The sequence below is a fragment of the Amphiprion ocellaris genome, chromosome 1 (assembly GCF_022539595.1).
Source record: "Amphiprion ocellaris isolate individual 3 ecotype Okinawa chromosome 1, ASM2253959v1, whole genome shotgun sequence".
In the NCBI taxonomy this organism is placed as follows: domain Eukaryota; kingdom Metazoa; phylum Chordata; class Actinopteri; family Pomacentridae; genus Amphiprion; species Amphiprion ocellaris.
Genome location: NC_072766.1, coordinates 32,447,518 through 32,471,144, shown reverse-complemented (window position 1 = coordinate 32,471,144; position 23,627 = coordinate 32,447,518). Strand labels below are relative to the sequence as shown.

At 39.0% G+C, this 23,627-nt stretch overlaps 1 protein-coding gene across 2 annotated transcripts; it reads right to left on the bottom strand.

Moving 5' to 3' along the window:
* Window positions 1-747: 747 nt before the first annotated feature.
* cers3a (ceramide synthase 3a) lies at window positions 748-20,757 on the bottom strand. Of its 2 annotated transcripts, XM_035956711.2 has the most exons (12): window positions 20,678-20,722; window positions 18,514-18,550; window positions 17,429-17,606; window positions 14,741-14,858; window positions 13,154-13,272; window positions 12,986-13,043; window positions 12,789-12,839; window positions 11,268-11,360; window positions 9,141-9,269; window positions 4,597-4,703; window positions 3,002-3,155; window positions 748-2,349 (listed from the first exon to the last, which is right to left on the bottom strand). In XM_035956711.2, the coding sequence occupies exons 3-12, from the start codon at window positions 17,596-17,598 to the stop codon at window positions 2,161-2,163; spliced, it is 1,188 nt and encodes a 395-aa protein (XP_035812604.2). In that variant the 5' UTR covers window positions 17,599-17,606; window positions 18,514-18,550; window positions 20,678-20,722; the 3' UTR covers window positions 748-2,160. The 2 variants fall into 2 exon arrangements, with proteins under 2 accessions (XP_035812604.2, XP_054866177.1); XM_055010202.1 differs by lacking the exon at window positions 18,514-18,550 and having other exon boundaries at window positions 20,678-20,757.
* Between the last annotated feature and the right edge of the window lie 2,870 nt (window positions 20,758-23,627).

Here is a 23,627-nt window from a genome sequence, read left to right as displayed (position 1 = left end):
ATCTAAAGAACTCCCATAACAATAGTAGCATGGCGTGTGCAGCATACACAACTGTGTTGTTCTGATTTTAAGCAGGTAACTGTGAGATTGATTCCTGTGCTGACTTCTGTGGGTTGGATAAGTGTCAACAGTAGTCCATGTCTAAGGTAGTACAATTTGTACAGAAAATACTGCATGTTACTCCGAAAAATATTTTTCTATAAATGATTTGTTAATTTTTATGGGACTTTGAGCAGCCTTGTGACATCCATCCATCCATCCATTATCTATACACCGCTTAATCCTCACTAGGGTCGCGGGGGGGGGCTGGAGTCTATCCCAGCTGACTCAGGGTGAAGGCAGGGGACACCCTAGACAGGTCGCCAGTCTGTCACAGGGCTACATATATAGACAAACAATCACTCTCACATTCACACCTACGGGCAATTTAGAATAATCAATTAACCTCAGCATATTTTTGGACTGTGGGAGGAAGCCGGAGTACCCGGAGAAAACCCACGCATGCACAAGGAGAACATGCAAACTCCATGCAGAAAGATCCCGGGAAAGCCGGGACGCGAACCAGGGATCTTCTTGCTGCAAGGCGAAAGTGCTAACCACTACGCCACTGTGCAGCCCGCCTTGTGACATTGTTTTATCAAATATGTAACATACAGTGAATGACAGCTGAGCTGACAGTGCAATTAGTGCTATACTGCTAACAGGTACTGATTGGGTCAGTGACGATGGTAGTTCAGTGTGGTGAGCTCAGTTCAGAGATTTTTTATTGAGATGAATTTGTACTGATCACTTTTAAATTAAAGGTCACAACAAATATAATTGGGATTAAATTCTTTGGTTTTCTTCATTTTGAACAGAATAACAATTCTAGTATCACTTTAGTAGGAATATATAAAAATGCAAAGACAAACAATGATCGATCCGATACTAAATGATTTCTCTTATCATAAAACATTTGTTAACTCAACAAAGTTAAAATTACCCAAAATGCCAGAACAGCTCCAATCGTTCCACTGAAACTTGTTGGTTTTAGTAACAGGGAGGAGGAAATTAGCCTTAATACAACAACATTTTCAATTGTGTGATTTGTCATGCAAGGACACAGTTGGACAGTGTACTTTAAAATACAACCTTTTGTACACATTTTCAAGGTGTATGAAGGTGAGTACAGCAGCACAGCCCTCATCTATCTAACCCTATCCCAACTGACAGTCATCTAAAGATGGCCATGGTGTTGGGGTACCATTCCACAGTGCAATTCACAAACAGAAACAGACAAACACTCACATTCACACCTACGGATAATTTAGAATCACCAATTAACCTTAGCATGTCTTTGGACTGTGGGAGGAAGCTGGAGAACCCAGTGAGAACCTTCAGTGCACAGGGAGAACATGCAAACTCCACATGGAAAGATCCCAGGCTAAGATTTAACTCTTTGATGCACAATATGGGTCAAAAGTAACCCAAATCCAATGGAAAATGGGTATCTCCTGACCCACACTGCACATCAAAGGGTTAAAACAAGGACCTCTGGGCTGTACCATTTCTAACTTCTAAATGGGTGGGGAGACCACAGCCCACATCCAAAGTTGCCTGCAACAGAGTGACTTTTGTGTATGCAAAGCAAGTAAAACCATAAACACAGTCCCACTGCTTGTGAAAATCAAGTCATGTATGGATTGGAACAAATTAATGTTCTAAAGGTTTGCTCAGTTTTATTATTTTCTCCATTTTCTATGCTTATTCATGCCAGGGATCATACAAAAACACTTCTGCCAGATACTGGCATTACCACTCAAAGGAGGAGATGCCAGACAATTGCTGATCTCAAACCAGCTATCGTCTGATTACTAATCCAGTTCTTTAAACCTAGGGCTACCTACTAACTAAGTTTCCCATGTATTATTTCTACAAGAAATCCGGAATGTGGTAGATTAGATCAGACCAGCCAACAATGATGACAAAAAACAGAGGCAAAAAAAATCCATAAATCTCTGTACATGTGAGCAATTCAACATGAAGGCAGCAAGCCTTACTTTGGGTTAGTTTGAGTTCCAGTTTCTAACAAAATAATAAATAATTCTAAATAGAATGAAATGTATTTACCACTGTACTGTCTGCCACATATTTATCTCTATTGATTATAGTGAGCATGAGTCAGTACACAGTCTTTGACCAGTAGATGTTCTCTGGTGGAGACATGCATCCAAAGCTGCTATTCTTGTCATCCTTCTCATTAGTTGACAGTCCATTGACAGGCTTGTTTTGTTGTTCACCTTCATCCTCCGTTGGGCTGCTCTCTTCCCCTTCTTCCTCTTCATTGTCACTTCTCTCATCTCGAGTTAACTAAATCACATGGAAGACATACAGTGAATGTAAAGAACAAGATATGAGATGAGATATGACAGGAATATAGAGTTGATGTTCAACAAATGCAACAACCAGCTGATGGTAACAGCAGTTAAAGGCCAGAAGAGCAAATCGTTTACCTGAGAATAGATTTGGAAGCTGAGCTGCAGCACACAGCAATGCGTTTTAGACTCTTGTCAAGGTACGTGTCCACCTGATCTGGCAATTTTCCGCATCCCATTCATTGTCAAACCTGTGCAGTTGCTGAGTCTCTCCTTGTTTCACTTCAACGATGGCTGGTTTAGGGAAGAGGCACTGGATCGCAACTCGAAAACGCACCACAACGGAACCAGCATGCAACGCGATGCATTTCACATAGACAGTGAATGAGATGTGGGAAATTGACGGATCAGGTGGACCTGTAAAGCTCATTAGTGTCTTCCATTTTACTACCTTCCTGGCCATACTGTTGCACTACCACAAACACATTTCTTCACTTAAAGTCAAAAATAATCGTGTTAATAGCAACTGTTACCCTGAACAGTTTCCTAGTTTGTTTTCAGGGAGTGTGCACTCACAAATGTTTCAGTGGCATTACTAGACCACAAGAAAATATTCATAGATGATAGATGATACTGAGTAGACCTACAGTGCCAAACACGAATTTCTTGACCATGCAGAGAATGAGGTAGGCCCAGAATATGTGAAGACAGAGAAGGAGGACCAGCATCACATTGAAAAAGTAGTAGCCGAAGAAGGCTGGGTAGTGGTGCACAGGATACACCCAGGTACAGTGGATTAACCTGAAACACAGGCAAATGAGAATCAAGTCAAAAGTCCATAATATTGATGGAGATTACCAGTGTCTTGTGTGAATAAATTATATTGTCTGTTTTATTGGTACCAAATAAACACCAAGTGTGGGTTTGGCCTTAAAATATAAGAAGGTGGTGGATATAAGAATACAATAGCCACTTTGTAGTCAGACAGAACATACACTAGTTAGTGCACATTATACAAACCAAGTATTAATAATAAATGATAGGCTGAGAATTTGGATCAGTCCAACTTAAATCCTCATCCTAATCATTTGTGAAGGTTCTAATATTCGGTTTGTGTTAAATTTGTTTAAGGAAGGTATTGATTAAACTTTATTCAGTTGCATTGTGTAATAATGAGAACTGTCATGACCTTCTTATCACCTTAAAGGTTCTCTGCATAACATTCAAAAACCCTTTTTATTAATAACATTAGTGGCTGTTAAATTCAACTTCAATCAGCATCCAGTTCCTGGCACCTGCAGTTAGCGGTCCCACTGACTGCTAACTGCAGGTGACATACATAAGACTGAACTGATGGACCAGCATCATGTTGATAGATGAGGTCACTTAAGTGATGCTGTTGTTGTACAATAGTATGAATGACAGTTATATTGAACTGTCCAACTGTGGCATGGGGATAAAACAAAGCATGGAGGTAAGGTCTGGCTGTGGTATGGTTTTGGGTTTTAGTTGAGTTCTTTCCTATTTACATTAAAACCAGGGTCAGGGTAGTAGTAGGTCCTTGCTTGTGCTGTATCTACTCTCAGATGTATGTTGCTTTGGTCTTCTAAATGAAATTGTAGTAGGGTTCTAATCCAATATTAGCTGCTGCAACTGATACAGATAATACCAAGTTCAAGCTCCTTTAGCACAAAGTCACAGCCACGGGACACTTGAAAGCTTCCACAATGGTTATGGCTCTATCAGTGCACCACAGTAACGCTGAGGTTGACAGCAATCATAGAAGGAGAGAGGAGGCTGCTGCTCACTCCATTAAGAAACCACAATGACTGAGGAAAATAGTGGAGTCCGTTTTACTGGCATCTGAGATCAATGACTTGCCCGCCTCTTCAAAAACAGTTGTACAACAACATCTGCTAGTCACAGCTGCAGAACCTTTGCCACCCTTTCGTTGTTCTCATACAATGACAAGAAAGACATTCTGATTCTGACCCATTAAGTGCATACAGTCTTCACTGTACACTGTAAATAGTTCCCATTCGATCAACAGCATATGAAGGGTGATAGAAGAGGTCAGAAACATCTGTCATTACAACACACACTAAAACAGTATCACATATCACCCTGTTTGTCTCATAAACAGGCTGATGCTTTACAGGTTGACAGACCCACATACACACACACACACACACACACACACACACACACCCACACACACACACACACACACACGCCAGCTTACCAAAATGGAAAGATGATCAGTCGTGTTATCAGAAACACGATGGCAAACAACACAAAAAGTGTTTGGCAGGTTTTCTCCCATTTGGCGTAGTTGAATAATTTGGCAGACTGAAAAAGAAATAAATTTTACTGTTAATGAGCCATACTATGGTCTATTTTATTCAATATATCGCACTCACTGGTGAAGAATAAACCCCGAATGGTGTCACAGAACAATTTCAACCAACCATGTACTCACTGGAATTACATATATATTGTACACCACAATTCACACCTACTCAGCATCAGTACAGGTAGCAATTTGAAGTAGTTTGCTTGAGAGGCAGAAACTAAGGTTGTGGAGATTAGGTTGGTGGATTAAACATAATGGATAATACTCAGCACGTTGGGGTAATCTTAGTCATGCATCACCGAATACATTCTTGTTTATGTCTAGATAATCCTCAGTGCTACTGCCTTCACTTGCAATACATGCAGGTACATCAATTTAGAACTGTAATCAGTGTCCAGTTATAACTAGGGCCTGAAGCTGCCTCACCTAACTATAGTGTCGTTTTCATACACTAATTATTAAAAACTTTTTTTAAAAGGCTGGCATTGACAATATCAGTGGCTTTGCAGAGAGGTCAGTCACGTGACATCCATATTTTTATGTCCAAGTAATCAAATTTCATTTAAATACAATTTCAGGACATTCAAATAATACATATAATTTTATGTTTTGCATGTCAAGCTCCCATAATGTCAGGTGGCACAGCCGTTCATGCAAATGAACAAGCTAAGAAAACTATTATCTGTCAGGCCCGCTACTGCGAGTTCCAGATAGTGCTCTCCCCTCCCCCCGCCTTTCTGTTCTTCTAGGTGTGCTTGGCACAGAGGCTGCGGCGGCAGGTGATTATAATCAGCAATCAGCATCAGCCGAGGCAGGAGCAGGTGGAGCTCGTCCAATCAAGAGTCATCCCTGCTGCAATAAAGTCAGACACCACTCGTCGCTGGACCGTGAACGATCAGTAGTCAGTTCTCTGCACTGTTCTCTCCAGCCACTGAGTTCCCTGGAACTTCTAGTAATTGTGTCTTTGTTCTTCCTAGTCTGGATTCCACCTGTTCCTGTCCACCTGGTTCATCCAACTATCTGGCCAAACCCTGGAACCGCACTCCCTCCACCTGCATTGGCTTCTCGACCCAGATTCCACTCACCTGGACCATTCTACCACCACCTCTGGTGTTTCCATTCACAAGCCTGTCGCCGCAACCTCCACGGCCTGGAACTCTCACCATCTTCCACACACCATGTCAACTCCTACTCCCTGCACCTCGCCTAGAAGTTCCCTGGTCCTCAGTCCCTGTCCCTTCCAGTAGCTCAGCTAAGTCTCAGTCCGAACATCTCAGCTTCTCGTAGGCTCTGTGTATCTCTAGTGAATTCTGAATCTAGTTCTTGTGTTATTTTGTAATCTATTTCAGGTAAGTATTTGTGCTTCGTACATATTGTGAGTATAGTTACTCTTCCATGTAGGTAGTTTAGTATACAGTAGTTCAGTTGTCTTGTTGCGTAGCTTTCAGGTTAGTATCTGTTTTTCTGTTTATTATTGCTCTCGTATTGCCTAGTATCTTTCCTGCCTAGGTATTACCTCCCATGGGTTAGTTAATCTTGCTTCATGTTTATATTCTGCCAGCCCACTAGGGGTTTTTCCTGAGCCAGTCTCTGTCTGTATGATTCAGTCACTGAACAGTATTTCCAGTTGTAGTTTTCTGGTTTAGATTTGTAGTTCTGTTTTGTGAACCCCTGTAAAATAAATTCCTTATTTTACTTACTCCTGTCCCATGTCTCATTTCCTGCACCTGAGCCTCTAAGGAAAGTGTGACATTATCAATGGTCTTTTAATGATAATGTCATGATCCCCACTCTGACTCCTACCCTTCACACTCCCTCTCCCCCCTTCTCCCTCTTTCTCCCTCCTTCTCCCTGTCTTGATCTGTCTGTCTCTCTCTTTCTCCTGTCTCTCGCTCTCTCTCTCTGTCTTGCTGCTCCTTGCATCTCCCAAGCTGCATGTACCTGCTGATTGCTGCAATTGAAGACAGCTGCAGTGATCAGCTCACCTGCTCACAATCTCACCTCCTGCAATACAGTCATGGAAAAAAAAAAAATACTGTTTTCTTCAATTTCTTGTTCATTTTAATGTACAACTAAAGGTACATTTGTTTGGACAAATATAATGATGACAACAAAAAAGTATCTCATGAGTTTAATTTAAGAGCTGATATCTAGCTATTTTCCATGGTTTTCTTGATAATAACTAAAATCACTAAAGTTCTTATGCTTTTGGCAGTACAATAGCTATGGCATTGTACTGCAAAAACAGTGATTTTAGGCATTCCATGTTTTCTTTTCTGTCTGTTTTAGTCACATGATACACACAGGAGTTAGTACTTGATTGCATAACTATTGTTTCTGATGACTGCAGTCATGCATCTTGGCATGTTCTCCACCAGCTTCTGACATTGTTCTGCTGCCACAGCAGCCCATTCCTGCTGCACAAATTCAAACAAATTTGCTTTGTTTTTGGGTTTGTTATTCTCCACTTTGGGTTTGATGTTTATACCCAGGTTTTCAATTAGATTCAGATCTGGTGATTGAGCAGGTCAAGGTATGGTTCCAATGTTCTGGTTCTCCATCCAGGCTTTAACTGACCTTGCTGTGTGGCAAGGGGCATTGTCTTGTTGGAAAATTCAGTAATTGGGGGCAGGAAAGAGTTTTCCAGCTGGTGGAAGAAGACTGTTTTCAAGAGTAGCCCTGTACATGACCTGGTTCATTCACCTTTCACACAGCTGCATTTGCTCTGCTCCACCCAGACTGAAACAACCCCAGATGGTCACTGATCCACCCCCATGTTTTACTGTAGGGGCAAGACAATCTGGCTTGTAGGCTTCTCCAGGCTTCCTCCTAATCAGTAAGTTGGCTGGAGTGGGAACAACTGAAAACTGGATTCATCACTGAAGAGAACCTTAGCCCAATGACACAGGAACGAATGAGTGCACAGTCATCTGGTGGGTAGAAAGACGTTTCCTGCCCTGTCCAGCTAGCAATTCGGTAGTACCACGTTCGGCTTGTTTTTCTTGGTGTAATGAACGTCTTGGAGATCATCAGTTTTTTTTGCTACCTGTCTCTCACTCATGCCAATTTCCAGCAGTGCTAAGATAGCTGCCTTTGTGGCTTCACATAATTCTTTTGTTTTAGGCATTATGTGAGAGCTCACAACTTTTTGCTACAGCTTGAATTTAAGCAGGACACCACTCTAGGCCTTTGCATGCGCAGTGTTGCTTATGACATGAAAAGGCCTCTTATGTACCCTGGGAATACAGTTAAGCTCAAGCATATCAAATAGGACAAAGTATTATGTAATCAGCTGCACTTTTTGTCATGTTCATTGTTTTCTTCAGGTAATATACCTTTAGTGGTACCAGGCACTGAAATGAACAAGAAATTGAAGAAAACAAGGGTAGTCTAATAATTTTTTCCATGACTGTATGAGCTTGCCTCATTCATTCACTCCCCGCTAGACCATGAATTGCAACAACCACTTATGGATTCAGCTCTCCCCCGTATTCCTTCCGGTTCCTCTTCTGTTTCCAGACTGCTCTAACCCCACCTGGACTCTCTTCACCCTCCTGGATTCCCTCTGGTCTTGTCTCTGTCTCCAGCCTGCTGTAAATTTGTCTTGTCTTTTTCCCCACGCCTGCTTACCTGCCCCCTTCAGTTGAGTTTTTTTCCTTTCATGAGTACCCTGTTTTGTTGGATCAGTTTAGTTAATTCATCTGTGGTTTTCTTAGATTTCCCCTCTGTTGTCAGTTTAGAGCGTTTGTCGATTTTTGTAATTTTGCCCGTTTTCTGAACTAGGTTTGGTTAGTCTGATTTCAGTCCTTTCCTCCCTGCCTAGTAATCTCGCCTGTTTCTAGGTCCCCTCTAGCTTGTATCATTAGGTTTTGTTTGTTCAAATTAAAATTCCTTTTAGCCTGAACCAGTTTTTCTGCTTCTGTGTCTGGGTTTGGGTTCCTTGAGTTCCCCGTAGCAGACAATCAATTGAAAATAATATAGAATGACATGGTTTGATGTTTGAAACCAATCAACCACATTTTACAAATACAAGCACCTTAACAGCTGCTGAGAAAGCAGTTGTTAAGGTGCTTGTATTTGGCAAATGTCAATGAATATCTGAACAGTGTTGTGAATAGCCTGTGAATGCATTCATTTTTACATTGTATATTTATTTTTCTGCCTACCTGGCCACTAGAATGCTGGATGTGCCACCAGTATGGTTACAAAAAACAACAAAAAAACAAGCAGAATTTAAAATATTTGAAATGATGTTATAAAGATGCAGCTCCTTTATACACATTGTTCCAGTCTCAACAAAAAGCATTACATTTATTTTACAAAAACTTTTTAAAATAATATTTTTAGAAGCTTTGTTTGTCACTGATTCAGGGTTGTTCACTATCAAGAAGGCATGAGGTGATAGTTAAAAGGAACATGTGGCTGTGACTGACCTCCAGTAAAACATCAGAAGCGTCATGGACAAGCATGACCAATGTTCCTATACGGATGTAGTTGACACACCAGGAAAATGATAAGAGGACTAGTGTGGCCAAGTGGTGGATGATTTGCTCCTTAAAGTCCTGAAAGAGGAAACAAATACAGTTACATCAGTTAACTACCATGGCAAAAACACCAAAATGTTAATGGAAATAAAGTTGTGCAGTATATAAACATAAGCATGCTAGCAGGACCATACAGTGGTGGAGTCAGTCTCAAATATTATGAAATATTTGTGGAAAAATCTTTTTTGTGTTTCAAAAGGTGTGGCTGCATTAGACAGACAAACAAATACAAATACTTTTTTGTTTCTTGTTTACAAGAAAAACTAACAAAACTAAGTTCTTGACAGTTTCAATATGTCAATTCTCAACATTGTTGGTATGAAAGTCAAAAAATAATAGAGAATGTGTTCAAAACTGAACAAAAAATAAGTAAACCATCACATCAAATTAATTTTTCATAGTCCTGCCATTAGCACCCAGTAGAGCTCTAATCCTGGCTGGATGTTCCCCACGAGCCTTTCACACTGTTGAGGGATAATCTTGTCCCATTCTTCTTGAATTACTACTTTTAATCCTTCTAAATTCTTTGGTTTATGCTTTGAAACAGACCTTTTGATAATCCACCACAGATTTTCAATGAGGCTCATGTCCAGGGATTGAGCTGGCCACTCTAAGACCTGGACACTGTCTGTGGTCCTGCAGCCAAGTTCTGCTGGTCCTGGATGTGTGGCAAGGGGCATCATCTGGTGGAAACATCTAGTTTTGACCTCGACGGAACAGTGCACATGCAGAAGGGAGCATGTGGGTTTGGAGAATGGCACAATACTTGGCAGAGTTCAATGTGCTATCACAGACAGTGAGATGATCAACACCATCAGCACTCATACATCCCCAAATCATGATACTACCTCCACCATGCTTGACAGTAGGTACTGTACATGCTGGAGATAATGCTTGGTCTGGCCTTCTGTGTACCCTCACATTAGCAGGAGGAAGATAAAGCTGGAAACTGGACTCATCTGACCATAGAATCTTCTTCCAGTTCCTGGCTGTCCAGTTCTTGTGTGCTTGGACCCAACGATGCTGGGCTAACCTCTGTCTCTCATTGATTGAGGGCTTCTTGACAGCCTTGTAGGACTTTAAGCCATGATGTAAAGGTTGACCACGTACAATGTGGGTGGAAAACTGGACACCAGTTTGGTTTGACCACTGCTGCTGAAGCCCCTGTGATGTCAGTCTGGCGGTTTTCCCTGAACATATGGATCAGGATGCGGTCATTTCTTGCTGAAGAAACCCTTGAACACCCAGATCTTGGTTTGTCTTCCAAGCTGTTGGTTCATCTGTATTTCTGCAGAGTGTATTCAAGTGCTGAAGGACTGCATCTGCACTTCCTGGCTATCTGGCAGCAGCTGTACCCTTCCTGGCTGAGAATCTGTATCTTTATTTTCCTGCATTAGGTTCCTTGTTTTAGCCATTTTTGTCTCTGAAGAACTGTCAGGTGTGCTGCCTTAATATAGGTACAAAACACGGCAACAAAAATAGTGTCTTTTGATAAAAAGCACAACCTTCATTAGTGGATCACTGGTACCAAAATGATCCAGTACTCAAAATTTCTTATGTATTTTGATGGAACCAATAAATTTTAAGTTTTTAATGTTTTCTCAGGATTTGTTTAGTATTTTGGCTGTGACTGTACTAAAAGAAATTGCACTTGAAGAGTGATTCTTAATGTAATATTTCACAAATGCATGGAGTGTCTGAAACTTTTTCCCACCACTGTACATAGTAAAAGGCAGAGAAATGTGATACTATGTACATAACATCAGTTGCCATGTAACTACATCAACTCTCAATAACATCTTATAGGTCTCTATATCCCATATGTGAGATTTTGAATATGTTTAAAATAATACAATTCTGAATGGTCTCAGCTATAATGTTACTTTTTAACTTTTTTTTTTTTTTTTTTTTTTTAAAAAGAGAATATTTCATATGTGAGCAAACCATGTCAGAATTTTACACTACTTTAAGTGTGATTAAAGGTTAAGGTTTAGGCCTTGGACAACTACTACTCACCTTTCTTTTGACGTCAAAAGCAACACTGAAGAGCAGACAGCCATAGAAACTCATCTCCAACACATAATACCAGTACTGAGACTCTAGCATGGACTGCAGACCAAGAGAGGCACAGAAACAGAGACAGAGTCAGAAAGAAATGGACAACATGTAACTTGAAGCTATAGTCTATCTCAGATATCCAGACAAAAGGTTTGTCCCTAAGGCTGTGCGCTTTGTCCTCACCCCTTTAGCTAGAGGGAGGGAACTGTAAAAGAATCTAGCTTTCACTCTGGGGTTTCATCTCCCACACATTCCATTTTTCAAAGGTAAGTACATGCTGGTCATGGGATCCTATGCACTAGGAGCCACAACATTAAAACCAGACTGACAGGTAAGGTGTACAACATTGACCATGGTTCCTGGCGTTCATGTGGATGCACTACCAACTTAAACATTGTTGCAGACCAAGCACACCCCTCTATTTCAAGCCACTTTATATTGTATTGTTTACAGTGTATCAATACTGTACTATTTCATTCTCATTTCTCATCCCTGTAAATATTGTAAATATTACTACTATTTTATTATTTTTTTATTACTATTACTGTGTTTATTGCTACATAAGCTGCTGTAACAATGTGAATTTCCCCTGGTGTGGGGAGAAATAAAGGACTATCCTATCCTGTCCTATTCTATCCTATCCTATGACAACAGAGCCCTCAGACTTCAGTGGCCTGCCCCAGCAGGACAGTTTGGCTTGCAACACCACAAAACCTGTCCAGAAACCAACTGATGAACATGACAAAGAGCCCAAAACTCCCCAGATCTCAATCTGACTGAACATCTACAGGACAAATACCACCCCACAATGCAGAAGACTAGTATACGAGTCAGAATTCCCACCACCTTCTGATGCTAAGCAATTGACAATTACTGTTAATTGACTGTCGCTTACATATAGTTGCATGTGAGGGGGAAATCTATGCACAAACTACAGCTTGATGTGAGATGGATGTGTTGCAAAACCCCAAATCATTTGGGTTAATAAGGATTTTTTTTTTCTGAAGAAAGAATAGCGTATTTCTCTAAAATGATGTTTCTTCGATTCCTCTATTATTGTATCTCCTTTACTTGCACTTCTCCTCCCATTTGACAAACCCACTTCTGCAATGATGTAGTGAAATGCAGAGCAATAATTATGGCTTTCAGGAACAGAGACACACACACACAGTATTAAAACTGCTTCATGTGGTTTGTGGATGAAATAGCATCATAATGGAATTTTAAAGCAAATAAAGACATCTATCTAGAGCCAATCAAACAGCTACTGAGAAATGAGAGGAAGCAGCAGATGGAGAAAAAGCTGGGCAAAGATCTTGCACTGAATGAGATTTTAGAAATCAAGACTTCATGACCAAGGATATGATATAGACATATGCTGCAGAAGCTACTATGCCCAAAGAATAAAGTAAAGTCAATTATTTTATAAAATCGGTAGTAAACTTCCCTGATTGGGTGTACATAAAGTATGAAACAAACCTGCTTGGGAAAATCTGTCCATACTTCCTTTGTGTCATAAAGCCATTCTTTCTGCAAAAACACAGAGAAAAAGTCATGTCTTATATGCTTCATTTCAAATATAGTAAGATAATAGAGAAGCTTTCATTGAACACGAATAGCTTTCCACAATAAAAGCCTCTGGCTGAGATGGACTTCCAGTTATATAAGCTACTTACATCATACAACGCTACTATTCCTCCGATGAACGCAGACAAGTAGAAGACAAACCTCCAACTGGAAAGAGGCAGAGAGGAGACATATATCATGGCTACTGGAAGTATTCCTCCAATATTAAAATCACAAACACATACAGTCAACTACAAACACACACACAGAGTAGTGACCTGGCCTCTCTGAATTTCTTTAGAACTCCAGGAAAGTCCTGTCTGCGTCTTCTTCTGAACCAGCGCTCCACTTGTCTGACTGACAAACTGCTTTTCTTAGAGAGCCCATCAATGTCTGCCTGGCATGGAGTGTTGAAACATACACACAGGCACACATTAAAAGAGGTTAAAAAAAAAGGTAAGGTTACCCAAAACTGAAAAAATAATGTACACTTCAGAATTATACAAAATAGCCTTTTTCCGGGGACAAGAAAAAAAAGCTGTTCTTCAACAATTAAGGTTGATCACTCTAAATCACTGTGCCTTGAAATGTGTAAATATTGTATATTGACTGTGGATTCACTTTTAGAATCTATATAGATATTCAGATTTTAAGGTTTTTTTTGTTTATAGTATTGTAGAGCATGTCTTTCAGAGTATACACTAATTTTTAATGTTAATGTTAATCTTGTTACTCACCTTTTTGTTGTTGTATGTAAGCTGCTGAATACTTCAGTTTCCCTCAGGATCTATCTATCTATCTATCTATCTATCTATCTATCTATCTATCTATCTATCTATCTATCTATCTATCTATCTATCTATCTATCTATCTATCTATCTATCTATCTATCTATCTATCTATCTATCTATCTATCTATCTATCTATCTATCTATCTATCTATCTATCTATCTATCTAGCCTTCAAAGTTGGTGCTACCAAATCCTACAGTTGTCTCAACTTTTCTTGGTTACTTACAACCTCCTCTGTCTGCATAGAAGTAGTGTTGGAACACACCGTTGGCTGTGTGATACAAATGAAATCAGGTACATGTAATTTTATCGCAACAAACTTGAGAGTAACACTCCTCTGGTTGTTACAGGAAGACAGATTTGTATGAAGTTAGAAAAACAACAATCCTTTATTTATGTTTTCTCTTCTGTGACCAAGTTTCTGGTTGAAAACACAAACAAGAGAAGACCAAGTAACGATACTTGCAGGATGTACATTATTATACGCTACTTGTGTAACTCAAGCATGATCACAACTAGACACCAATTGCTAGACAGCTGAAAAATGTAAAACAGTTGAATTCTCTTAGTAATTAGAGAAATCCAGATGCATTTAAAATGTCTGTTGCATTGGGTAATAACAGGAGTGTTGAATTTGTTTCTACTGAAGAACACTTAGATGCATTAAGTTCTACAGTAAACTCTATCTGATAACACATTGTGTTATCCTGGCATCTGTGTAGTAAAACCGTGTAACAAGAATGGCAATGTATACATATACGAGATATATTATCAAAAATAATGTAATGATGGGTAAAAGTATGAAAATAAGAGCCAGGTTGTAAAACAAACTATTTGTAGAATTCTTGTCTGCCGTAATATTTGGTAATGAAGTGTGCACAGGACAGTTTCATATTGCCATGATGTTAATAATCATGTGTGACTTGTGGCCTTCAAAGTCCCGCCTCCCAGCAGCAGAAAAGTGTGGTTTTAGTAGCATGGAAAATTTAGAATATAATTCACTACTGGTGAGCAATGTTGACATATAAACTGTTGCAATAATTACAGGACTGGTTCAAGTGTGCCTCTGTTTACCGAAGCAGGATTTCTACCCTGAGTAGTATAGTAGAGCTCCAGGATGGTGTTGTCCTCAGGTTTTACATGGACTCTCTGCTTAATTCCAGCAGAGACCGCGAGAGATGTTGCTATCCACCTGGAATATAGTACATACACAAGATTCAATTCAGTGGAGCCACACAGCCTGTCACTGATTTAATGCCATTTTGAAGAGCAGACATTTATTTCCATTAAAGAAATAAAAAACAGACCTTCATTATTCACTCCGAAAATAAGAATAATAATACAGGAAGTCAATGCAATCATAACACATGAGCTGAGTGTGTGTGTATTCTTTTTGGTCATTCTTCATATGGAACAATCGATGCATGCCAGGTGTCAATATGGTTGTTATGCAGTTCATGAGAAATGAATGAGGTAATAAAATTATTTCTTTATGTTATCAAAAGAAGTTAAAGTGCAGTTGGTACAAGGAGAAGTTTCAGGTACATCAGTGTCTGGGCTACAATTTGAATATTGTTTCTGATGCTTTCGATTTTGCCAGAGATAAAACAGATCAAAACTGTTCACATCCTTCACTAGAAGGTTCAGTTAAAACAGGAATGAACTAGAGTTTGGAGTCTAGTGTCAGACCTGTTTCTAAATGATATCCTGAGAAAACCTTTCTCTGGCTTTTTTCACTGCTTGATAGACCTTTCAAAGTCCCCATATTAACAGACTGTCAACAACAATGTGATAATCTGATGGCCTTCAAAACATTCTGGTCACACTTTAATAATTGTGGTCACACTAAACAATAATCATTGCCAATTAATAGTAAAACTGATTAAATTAAATAACATTCTAGACAATAGCTATTTTACTGTTAATAAAATGATAATAATGTTTATTGGTTATTAGTAATACTATCATTTTTATTTAGTCATTAGTTTGTGTAACATGAAATAATTAGCTTGCAAATTATACATTGTATCACAATCATTCTAATGACATTAGTAAACTATTAACAGTTCATTGTTGTACACATTGTAACACGTTTTATACTATAGTATGTATTTGTTAATGATGATCAAATGAGTTGTAATTCTAAAGAAATAATTTGTGAAACATCTATGAACAAGATCAACCAGATATTTGTAATGCTTTGTTAATGGTCAATAGCTTTGTAAATCATCTATAAAGGAAGGAATGGAAGGTTTTTCTTAAAATTTGATGATTATAATACTTTATGTGGTTATTAATTACTTTGTGCAGCACCTATGAAAATTATTTAGACAGTTAACACTATGTTAATGGTTAATAATTGAAAATTAATTCATCAAGCAATATTAATTTGACCCCAATAAATCTTTTATTGGTCATCTGTAAGTGATTGTTTGTGCACCGTATCGATTCTGTCTCATCATAATACTCAACACATTTATGAAAAGAAAGCCAGTGTTAAACCAAAAAAATCCTTTGAATTTAATAGAGGTTTTCAAGAAAATCCACGACTTGGACTGATAGGTCCTGGGTGAGTTGGTATGCAATGACCCAACTGTCCTCTGTAAAATGTGCCTCCAAAGTACCCCTATCCTACATACTTGAATATTGTATCATTAATTAATTTTAAAATAAATGTTCATTGTTGGATGGATTGTCATTATTGAGTTGTGGTTTGCTGATTCTTCTCCCTATGACTGCAGTAGCATAAAACTATTTTCAGACTTTTACACTTACTACTGTCCCAGCTAAGAACACCTTTTTGATTCTCTGTGATGACATCATCTTTGTGAGAATCAAGTTCTTCAAGAAACAGGAGGCTTCTGCTCTAATCTACACAGAGGACAGTTGTGTTAACAGTTATTTGTAATCCGACTGTTCTCATTTCCCACCATTTAGTCCTGTTAGAAAATGTTTTCAATATGAAAACCAGACAGAACTCCAAAAAGATAACTCATTTATAGATTATCAGTAGAAGGTTTAATGGGGCCAAATTAATGTTACTTGATGCGCTATGACCAGTTATTAAGCATTACTTACAACTTTATAATAACCATCCCAATAAGGTTTACAGGTATTTTACAAACAGTAGTTTTCTTAAAGATTTACCAGTTACTTGCTCATCACTATCAAGTACTTCACCTGCCCTGGTTAAGCTGGAGACCATATCACTACCTTCTCCCCCACCCTTCCTGTCACCCTTCAATAATTTCAAAATAATTGGCTAATGATTCTTATTACTATTGTCAGCTATGCCACAATATATAAATCATAAACTAATTATTTATATTACAAAATGGCTAATTGTAGCATTCTTAATAATCAGTAAACATTTACAATTATTAGTTTATAGTTTTTAACTGAAAAGCAATAACTAAAGTTCAATTTACTATTAATTAACAATGGTCATTAAGTGTTACCAAATTGTGACCTATTGGTGGCATTTTTTTTTTCTGGATTATTTTCAAACTTTAAAAAAGTTTTTCAATAATTCTTGCATTATGTTACAATATCAGATTACTGCAATGTAATACAATTTTATTGTGAGGTAAAGTAGAAGTGATGCAGAAAAAAAACCCACTGTGATCTTTTGGAAGCTCCGTGGTTGTTTGTCTATGTGCTCTAATAGTTTCTGTACAATGACGGCACTCAGAAGTTATCAGGGTTTTGATATATGCACTCTACTTGCAGTGAGGTCTGCTGTACATAGAATGTGGTTCGTACCTTTCAAACAGGTATCTGATGAGCAAAAAGACGAAGGCATAGGGAACAGTGACGTAAAGATGTGAGGCTTTGGCATAAACTCGACCTTCTTTATCTTCCAGGTCAGCCCATGTCAGGCCCTCAGGCAGCCAGATTCTGTCCCACCAGAACCACTCATATAATGTGTCCATGATTCCTCCTGTTTAATGGAGCCACCAGGTTATGCACACACAAAAGGGATAAGGTTATTGACTACCTATAGACATCCAGCACTGTTTGTAGCTAATCTCTAGAAGAACAGGACCGATTCGTCTGACAGTTCACAACAAATGGTCAAATAGGTGATGAAGTGACATCCAAGTAATCAGCTTTTGACACTGGATTTGTTACTGATGTTCAGTTCCATCCCAGTTTCATCCTGAGAAACCAGAAACTTTGGTTTTCTGTCCAGCTTTCAGCAAAGCCTATATGCTGTCTTTTTTTAGAGCACTTTACACACATGATCCTACCCCTACCAGTGTGTGTTCCTCTGTCAAGCATTATTCATGTATTTCTAAAAATTAAATAAATTCTGAGAATTAAATGAACTAAAATACACTTAATTTAAGCAAATTAAAACACTAAGTAATGACAAAAGTGCAAAAGATTAAGCATGAGTTTTTTGTTTTTTTTTTAAATACATGGAAGTGTGGAAAGAGACAGAGAGAACCTACAACAAGCAAACTGCAGTCGCAGATGTTACAGTTACTGTGGCGTACCTAAAGGTTTATTTCCCAAACAAATATTGACCTACTGATCCTGCCCTTATTGTCAGATCACTTCCACACTTTGCCTAATAGCCTCTCTCTCGTTCAAGCATTCAGAGAGTGAAAGTCTGGGTTGCACCTTAGTAGCATAAAGCACAATCACAGTTAAAAGCAGTTAACAATAGCATGTGTGTGATAAGATAAGGAAACATGCACAGAAACACCCAGGAAGCTCGGTCCAACAGCACTGTTGGGTGGTTTGTAAGTCTGCAGTGGAAAGCCTAATTGTTGAGTCTCCTACTCATTCCTAGGACCTCCCTCTACAACTGATGGACAACCAGACCTGTTGATATCCTGTACCTGTATGTAAATCCTGCTATGGTCCTGCAATGGCCACCTGGTTAAAAAAACAAAAAAAACAAAAACAAAACAGGAAGTGCTAACTTGAAAAGATGACTGACGGACAGATGGACGGACGGACGGACTGACAGACAGACAGATAGATAGACAGATAGACAGATAGACAGATAGACAGATAGACAGATAGAGAGATAGACAGATAGACAGATAGACAGATAGACAGACAGATAGACAGATAGACAGACAGACAGATAGATAGATAGATAGATAGATAGATAGATAGATAGATAGATAGATAGATAGATAGATAGATAGATAGATAGATAGATAGATAGATAGATAGATAGATAGATAGATAGGACTAGTCTTAAGATAAATACATTATTTTAATACTCTTGACCTGAGTAGATTTCCAAAGAGTGTATGAAAACATTATGAAAGTGTGTGTACGAGTGTGTAAAGCTTACTTTGCTTCACATGCTGTGCCATTACCTGCTTTATTGACAGCATCAATAGTAATGTAAACACAGTCCTGTCTACTTCTGGTTTCAACTACCTTTATTTATTATGCATTAATTTAACTCTCCGCTCATACTTGCAAGCAGTCTTATGTCTCCTTCAGGCTCAGGTCCTCTACCAGAGGCCTGGGAGCTTGAGGGTTCTGTTCTGAGGACTGCACTCTTCTGGAAACAGATCTCAGATGTTGTTCGAGGCATCTGTTGAAGCTGCTTTCCCAGTTTGGGAGTTACATCACCAAGTGCGCCCCTACTGTTGCCTTCACTTTTCACATCTTTTCTAGCTCTTCACTCAGGCCTTGGTATTCTTCTAGCCTGTCATGTTCCTTCTTCTTGATGTTGCTGTCATGTTGAATTGCTGCATCCATCACTGCTTTCTTCTGCTGTTTATTGACCACCACCATGTCTGGTTAATTAGCCAGCAGTTACTTAATCAATCTGAATTCGGAGTCCCACAGGATCCTAGCTTGTTTGTTCTCTACCACCTTTGCAGGTATCTTCCATTTTGATCCTGGGACTTCCAGCCCATACTCGGTGCAGATGTTTCTGTCACACTATGGCAACTACTTTGTTATGGCATTCCATGTATGCTGTGCCCGCCAGCATCTTATAGCCTGATGTTATGTGCTGTACTGTCTCAGGTGCATCTTTGGACAGCCTACATCTGGGGTAGACCCTGGCCTCTGTCGATCTGGTGCTCAGCGCCTGTTCTTGTGCTGCCATGATTAGTGTCTATATGCTGTTTTTCAGACCATTTTTTTTCCACCCAGGAGGCTCTGCATTATAATCTCCAATAAATTGGTGGACAGTCCTGCAGGGAATTTTGTTGGCACATGATAATATAAGCATTTCCACTGAAACCCAGAGGATTCACTCTGTAATGTGCATAATGTGTTCAGTCTGCATGTTATAGAACACTGATTTGTTTTCTGATTTACCCAGAACATAGGATGAACAGTGGGTGGGTGTTTGGGCCACTTAACATAAAAGTTAAAAATACTAAGTCAACATAGAATATTTTTCTGAAAGGAAAGACAAAAACTGAGTCTTACTTACTGGAAGTGCTCAAGTTACCAAAAAGTAAAAAAGACTAAAATGGTGATTTAAAACCTTTGAATCATCACTACAAAGGCTTGAAGGCTTGTTTTTCATTGCTTCAGGCTTTATAAGCACCCAGTAAAAATACCGTTCTTGACTTGCCCGTTAGCTGTTTGTACAAGGTGTCAAGTGACATTAAAGAGTTTTGCCTCCCGTCAAAGTACCTGTCATTCCACCTTTACATAGCTGCTGGCGCTACAAAAGTGACTCAGCTATATGAGCCGTTGAATCTACCAAACTGAAATACAAAACTATTCTCAAAGATCTTAAACCCCACAATGAATCTTAATATAAACTTTTGGATTTAAGATAGACAGACCACACAACTGGAATCTCTCAGAATCTTCTTGTTGATTTTTCTGAGAACAAGACTTCTTATATTAATTTGGCCCTAAAAAAAAGCTGGCACAGCCTCAGAGCAAATTTCACTAACTGATCTCATTTACACCAGAACAGAAGCAAAACACTTGGAACTGTCATTCACATTCAAAGTAAAACAAGCAGAGGGCATCCCAGTCACACTTCAAAGTCACAGCAGAACAATGGCTTACCTTTCCACTGTCAGTGCTACCAGATAGAGCAGGTAATGTCAGTTGGTTCCACACCGGTTGACTGCTTGTGTTTGCTGTGGGAAAGGAACACAAATGGTAAATTCCTCTATGCGCCGCCCCCCTCCCCCATAACAAACAGCAAGCCATTCTCTCCTGGTAGGGACACACCCAACCCAGTCACAATTACCAGCCGAGTTTTCGTTCGTCCCCTCTCCAGGAAGTAAAGGCTGACTAGTGGATTGCCACAGCAAACACAAGTTTTTATTCCTGCCCTGAGGGGGTCTAATAACCTTGTTTGTATTGTGTTTCTGATCAAGTAGATAAGTAAGTTTCCCCACAGAACAAATCTTCCAAGTACAGAAACGACTGGGAAATTATGGCTACTATTAAAAACAATACAAAATTTGCTAAAAATGATAAAATATATATTCATGCACAGGAAATAAATGTTTTGGCATGTAGTATAACATTGTTTTTATAGTGGACCGATAACTGCTTTCAACCCTTAAACTTCAATTCTGCTGAAAAAAAAGATATTTCAGAAGGTCTATTTTTAACTTAAGTTGCACTTTTGCATCCAAGAAAACAATTTAATAACAAAACACTGCTGTTTTACATTATAATGACGCCATTTCCACATGATTGATGTCATTTACAGCTTTAAAACTGACATCAGCTTAAAACAGACAGGCATGATTCCTTTAAGGGGCTGTACAATGAGATCCATCTCAGTATGGTCAGGGTGGGTGTGTGTATTGACAGAGCAAACAGTGTGCTGGTACTCCATGTCAGGCTACATCAGTAGAACCCTCTGATGACACTTCTTACTAATGATTAACATGATTATCACATGGAAAGGTACCTGGAAAGTTTGAAAACTGAAGCAGATACACACTTTCAAACTGAAACAGTAAGTATGGCAGGAAAGTCCAACATAAAGTGTATTCGCAAGGTGTTCCTCTGTCACAAACATTTATTTTTCATGTCTTTTCTGGAGTCTACGGAGGTGCGGGTATGGAGACAGGCAGACAGTGTATATGTATATATACACATGGACAAAATTGTTGGTACCCCTCGGTTAATGAAAGAAAAACCCACAATGGTCCCAGAAATGATTTCAATCTGACAAAAATAATAAGAAATAAAAATTCTAAGAAAATTAACCAATGAAAATTAGACATTGCTTTTGAACCGTGGTTCAACAGAATTATTTTAAAAAATAAACTCATGAAACAGGCCTGGACAAAAATGATGGTACCCCTAGAAAAGACTGAAAATAATGTGACCATAGGGACATGTTCAATCAAGGTGTATCCTCTAATTAGCATCACAGGTGTCTAACAAACTTGTAATCAGTCAGTCGGCCTATTTATAGGGTTACAGTAGTCACTGTGCTGTTTGGTGACATGGTTTGTACCACACTAAACATGGACCAGAGGAAGCCAAGGAGAGAGTTGTCTCAGGAGATTAGAAAGAAAATTATAGACAAACATGTTAAAGGTAAAGGCTATAAGACCATCTCCAAGCAGCTTGATGTTCCTGTGACTACAGTTGCACATATTATTCAGAAATTTAAGATCCATGGGACTGTAGCCAACCTCCCTGGATGTGGCCACAGGAGGAAAATTGATGACAAATGGAAGAGACGGATAATGTGAATGGTAACAAAAGACGCCAGAACAACCTCTAAAGACATTAAAGGTGAATTCCAAGGTCAAGGTACATCAGTGTCACATCGCACCATCCGTCATTGTTTGAGCCAAAGTGGACTTTATGGGAGACGACCAAGGAGGACCCCGTTGTTGAAAACAAATCATAAAAACGCCAGACTGGAATTTGCCAAACTGCATGTTGACAAACCACAAAGCTTCTGGGAAAATGTCCAATGGACAGACGAGACAAAACTGGAACTTTTTGGCAAGGCACATCAGCTCTATGTTCACAGATGCAAACATGAAGCATATGAAGAAAAGAACACTGTCCCTACTGTGAAACATGGAGGAGGCTCTGTTATGTTCTGGGGCTGCTTTGCTGCATCTGGTACAGGGTGTCTTGAATCTGTGCAGGGTACAATGAAATCTCATGACTATCATGGTATTCCAGAGAGAAATGTGCTGCCCAGTGTCAGAAAGCTTGGTCTCAGTCGCAGGTCATGGGTCTTGCAACAGGATAATGACACAAAACACACAGCTAAAAACAGCCAAGAATGGCTAATAGGAAAACATTGGACTATTCTGAAGTGGTTTTCTATGAGCCCTGATCTAAATCCTATTGAACATCTGTGGAAGGAGCTGAAACATGCCGTCTGGAGAAGGAACCTTCAAACCTGAGACAACTGGAGCAGTCTGCTCATGAGGAGTGGACCAGAATACCTGCTGAGAGGTGCAGAAGTCTCATTGACAGTTACAGAAATTGTTTGACTGCAGTGATTGCCTCAAAGGGTTGTGCAACAAAATATTAAGTTAAGGGTACCATCATTTTTGTCCAGGCCTATTTCATGAGTTTATTTTTTAAAATAATTCTGCTGAACCACAGTTCAAAAGCAATGTCTGATTTTCATTGGTTAATTTTCATAGAATTTTTATTTATTATTACTTTTGTCAGATTCAAATTGTTTCTGTGACCATTGTGGGTTTTTCTTTCAGTAACCGAGGGGTACCAACAATTTTGTCCACGTGTGCATATAAATTGAGTCACTTGATGTACCTCAGCGTGGTCACGACTCTGCTGCCACCTTGTGGTGTAGTATCTCTCATCGAAAACCAGCTTCAGATTACTACAAAAAAAAAAAAAAAAAACTTGACAGAAATATATCTTTCTACACTACCTCCAAGAGGTTCTATACTTCTTTTTGATTGGAAAAAAATATACAATTACAATAACTTTGGCTAAACCTTAAAATTTTATACGGAAGCAAAATGTGACACTTGGATTGAAACTTAGCTCCTTC

Coding starts and splice junctions, on each gene's coding strand:
- cers3a (XM_055010202.1), bottom strand. CDS start 17,598: ATGGACACATTATATGAGTGGTTCTGGTGGGACAGAATCTGGCTGCCT. Junction 11,361..12,788: donor GGACAGATTTTCCCAAGCAG/GTTTGTTTCATA, acceptor CTTGGTCTGCAG/TCCATGCTAGAGTCTCAGTA. Junction 2,350..3,001: donor AGAAATTCGTGTTTGGCACT/GTAGGTCTACTC, acceptor CATGTGATTTAG/TTAACTCGAGATGAGAGAAG.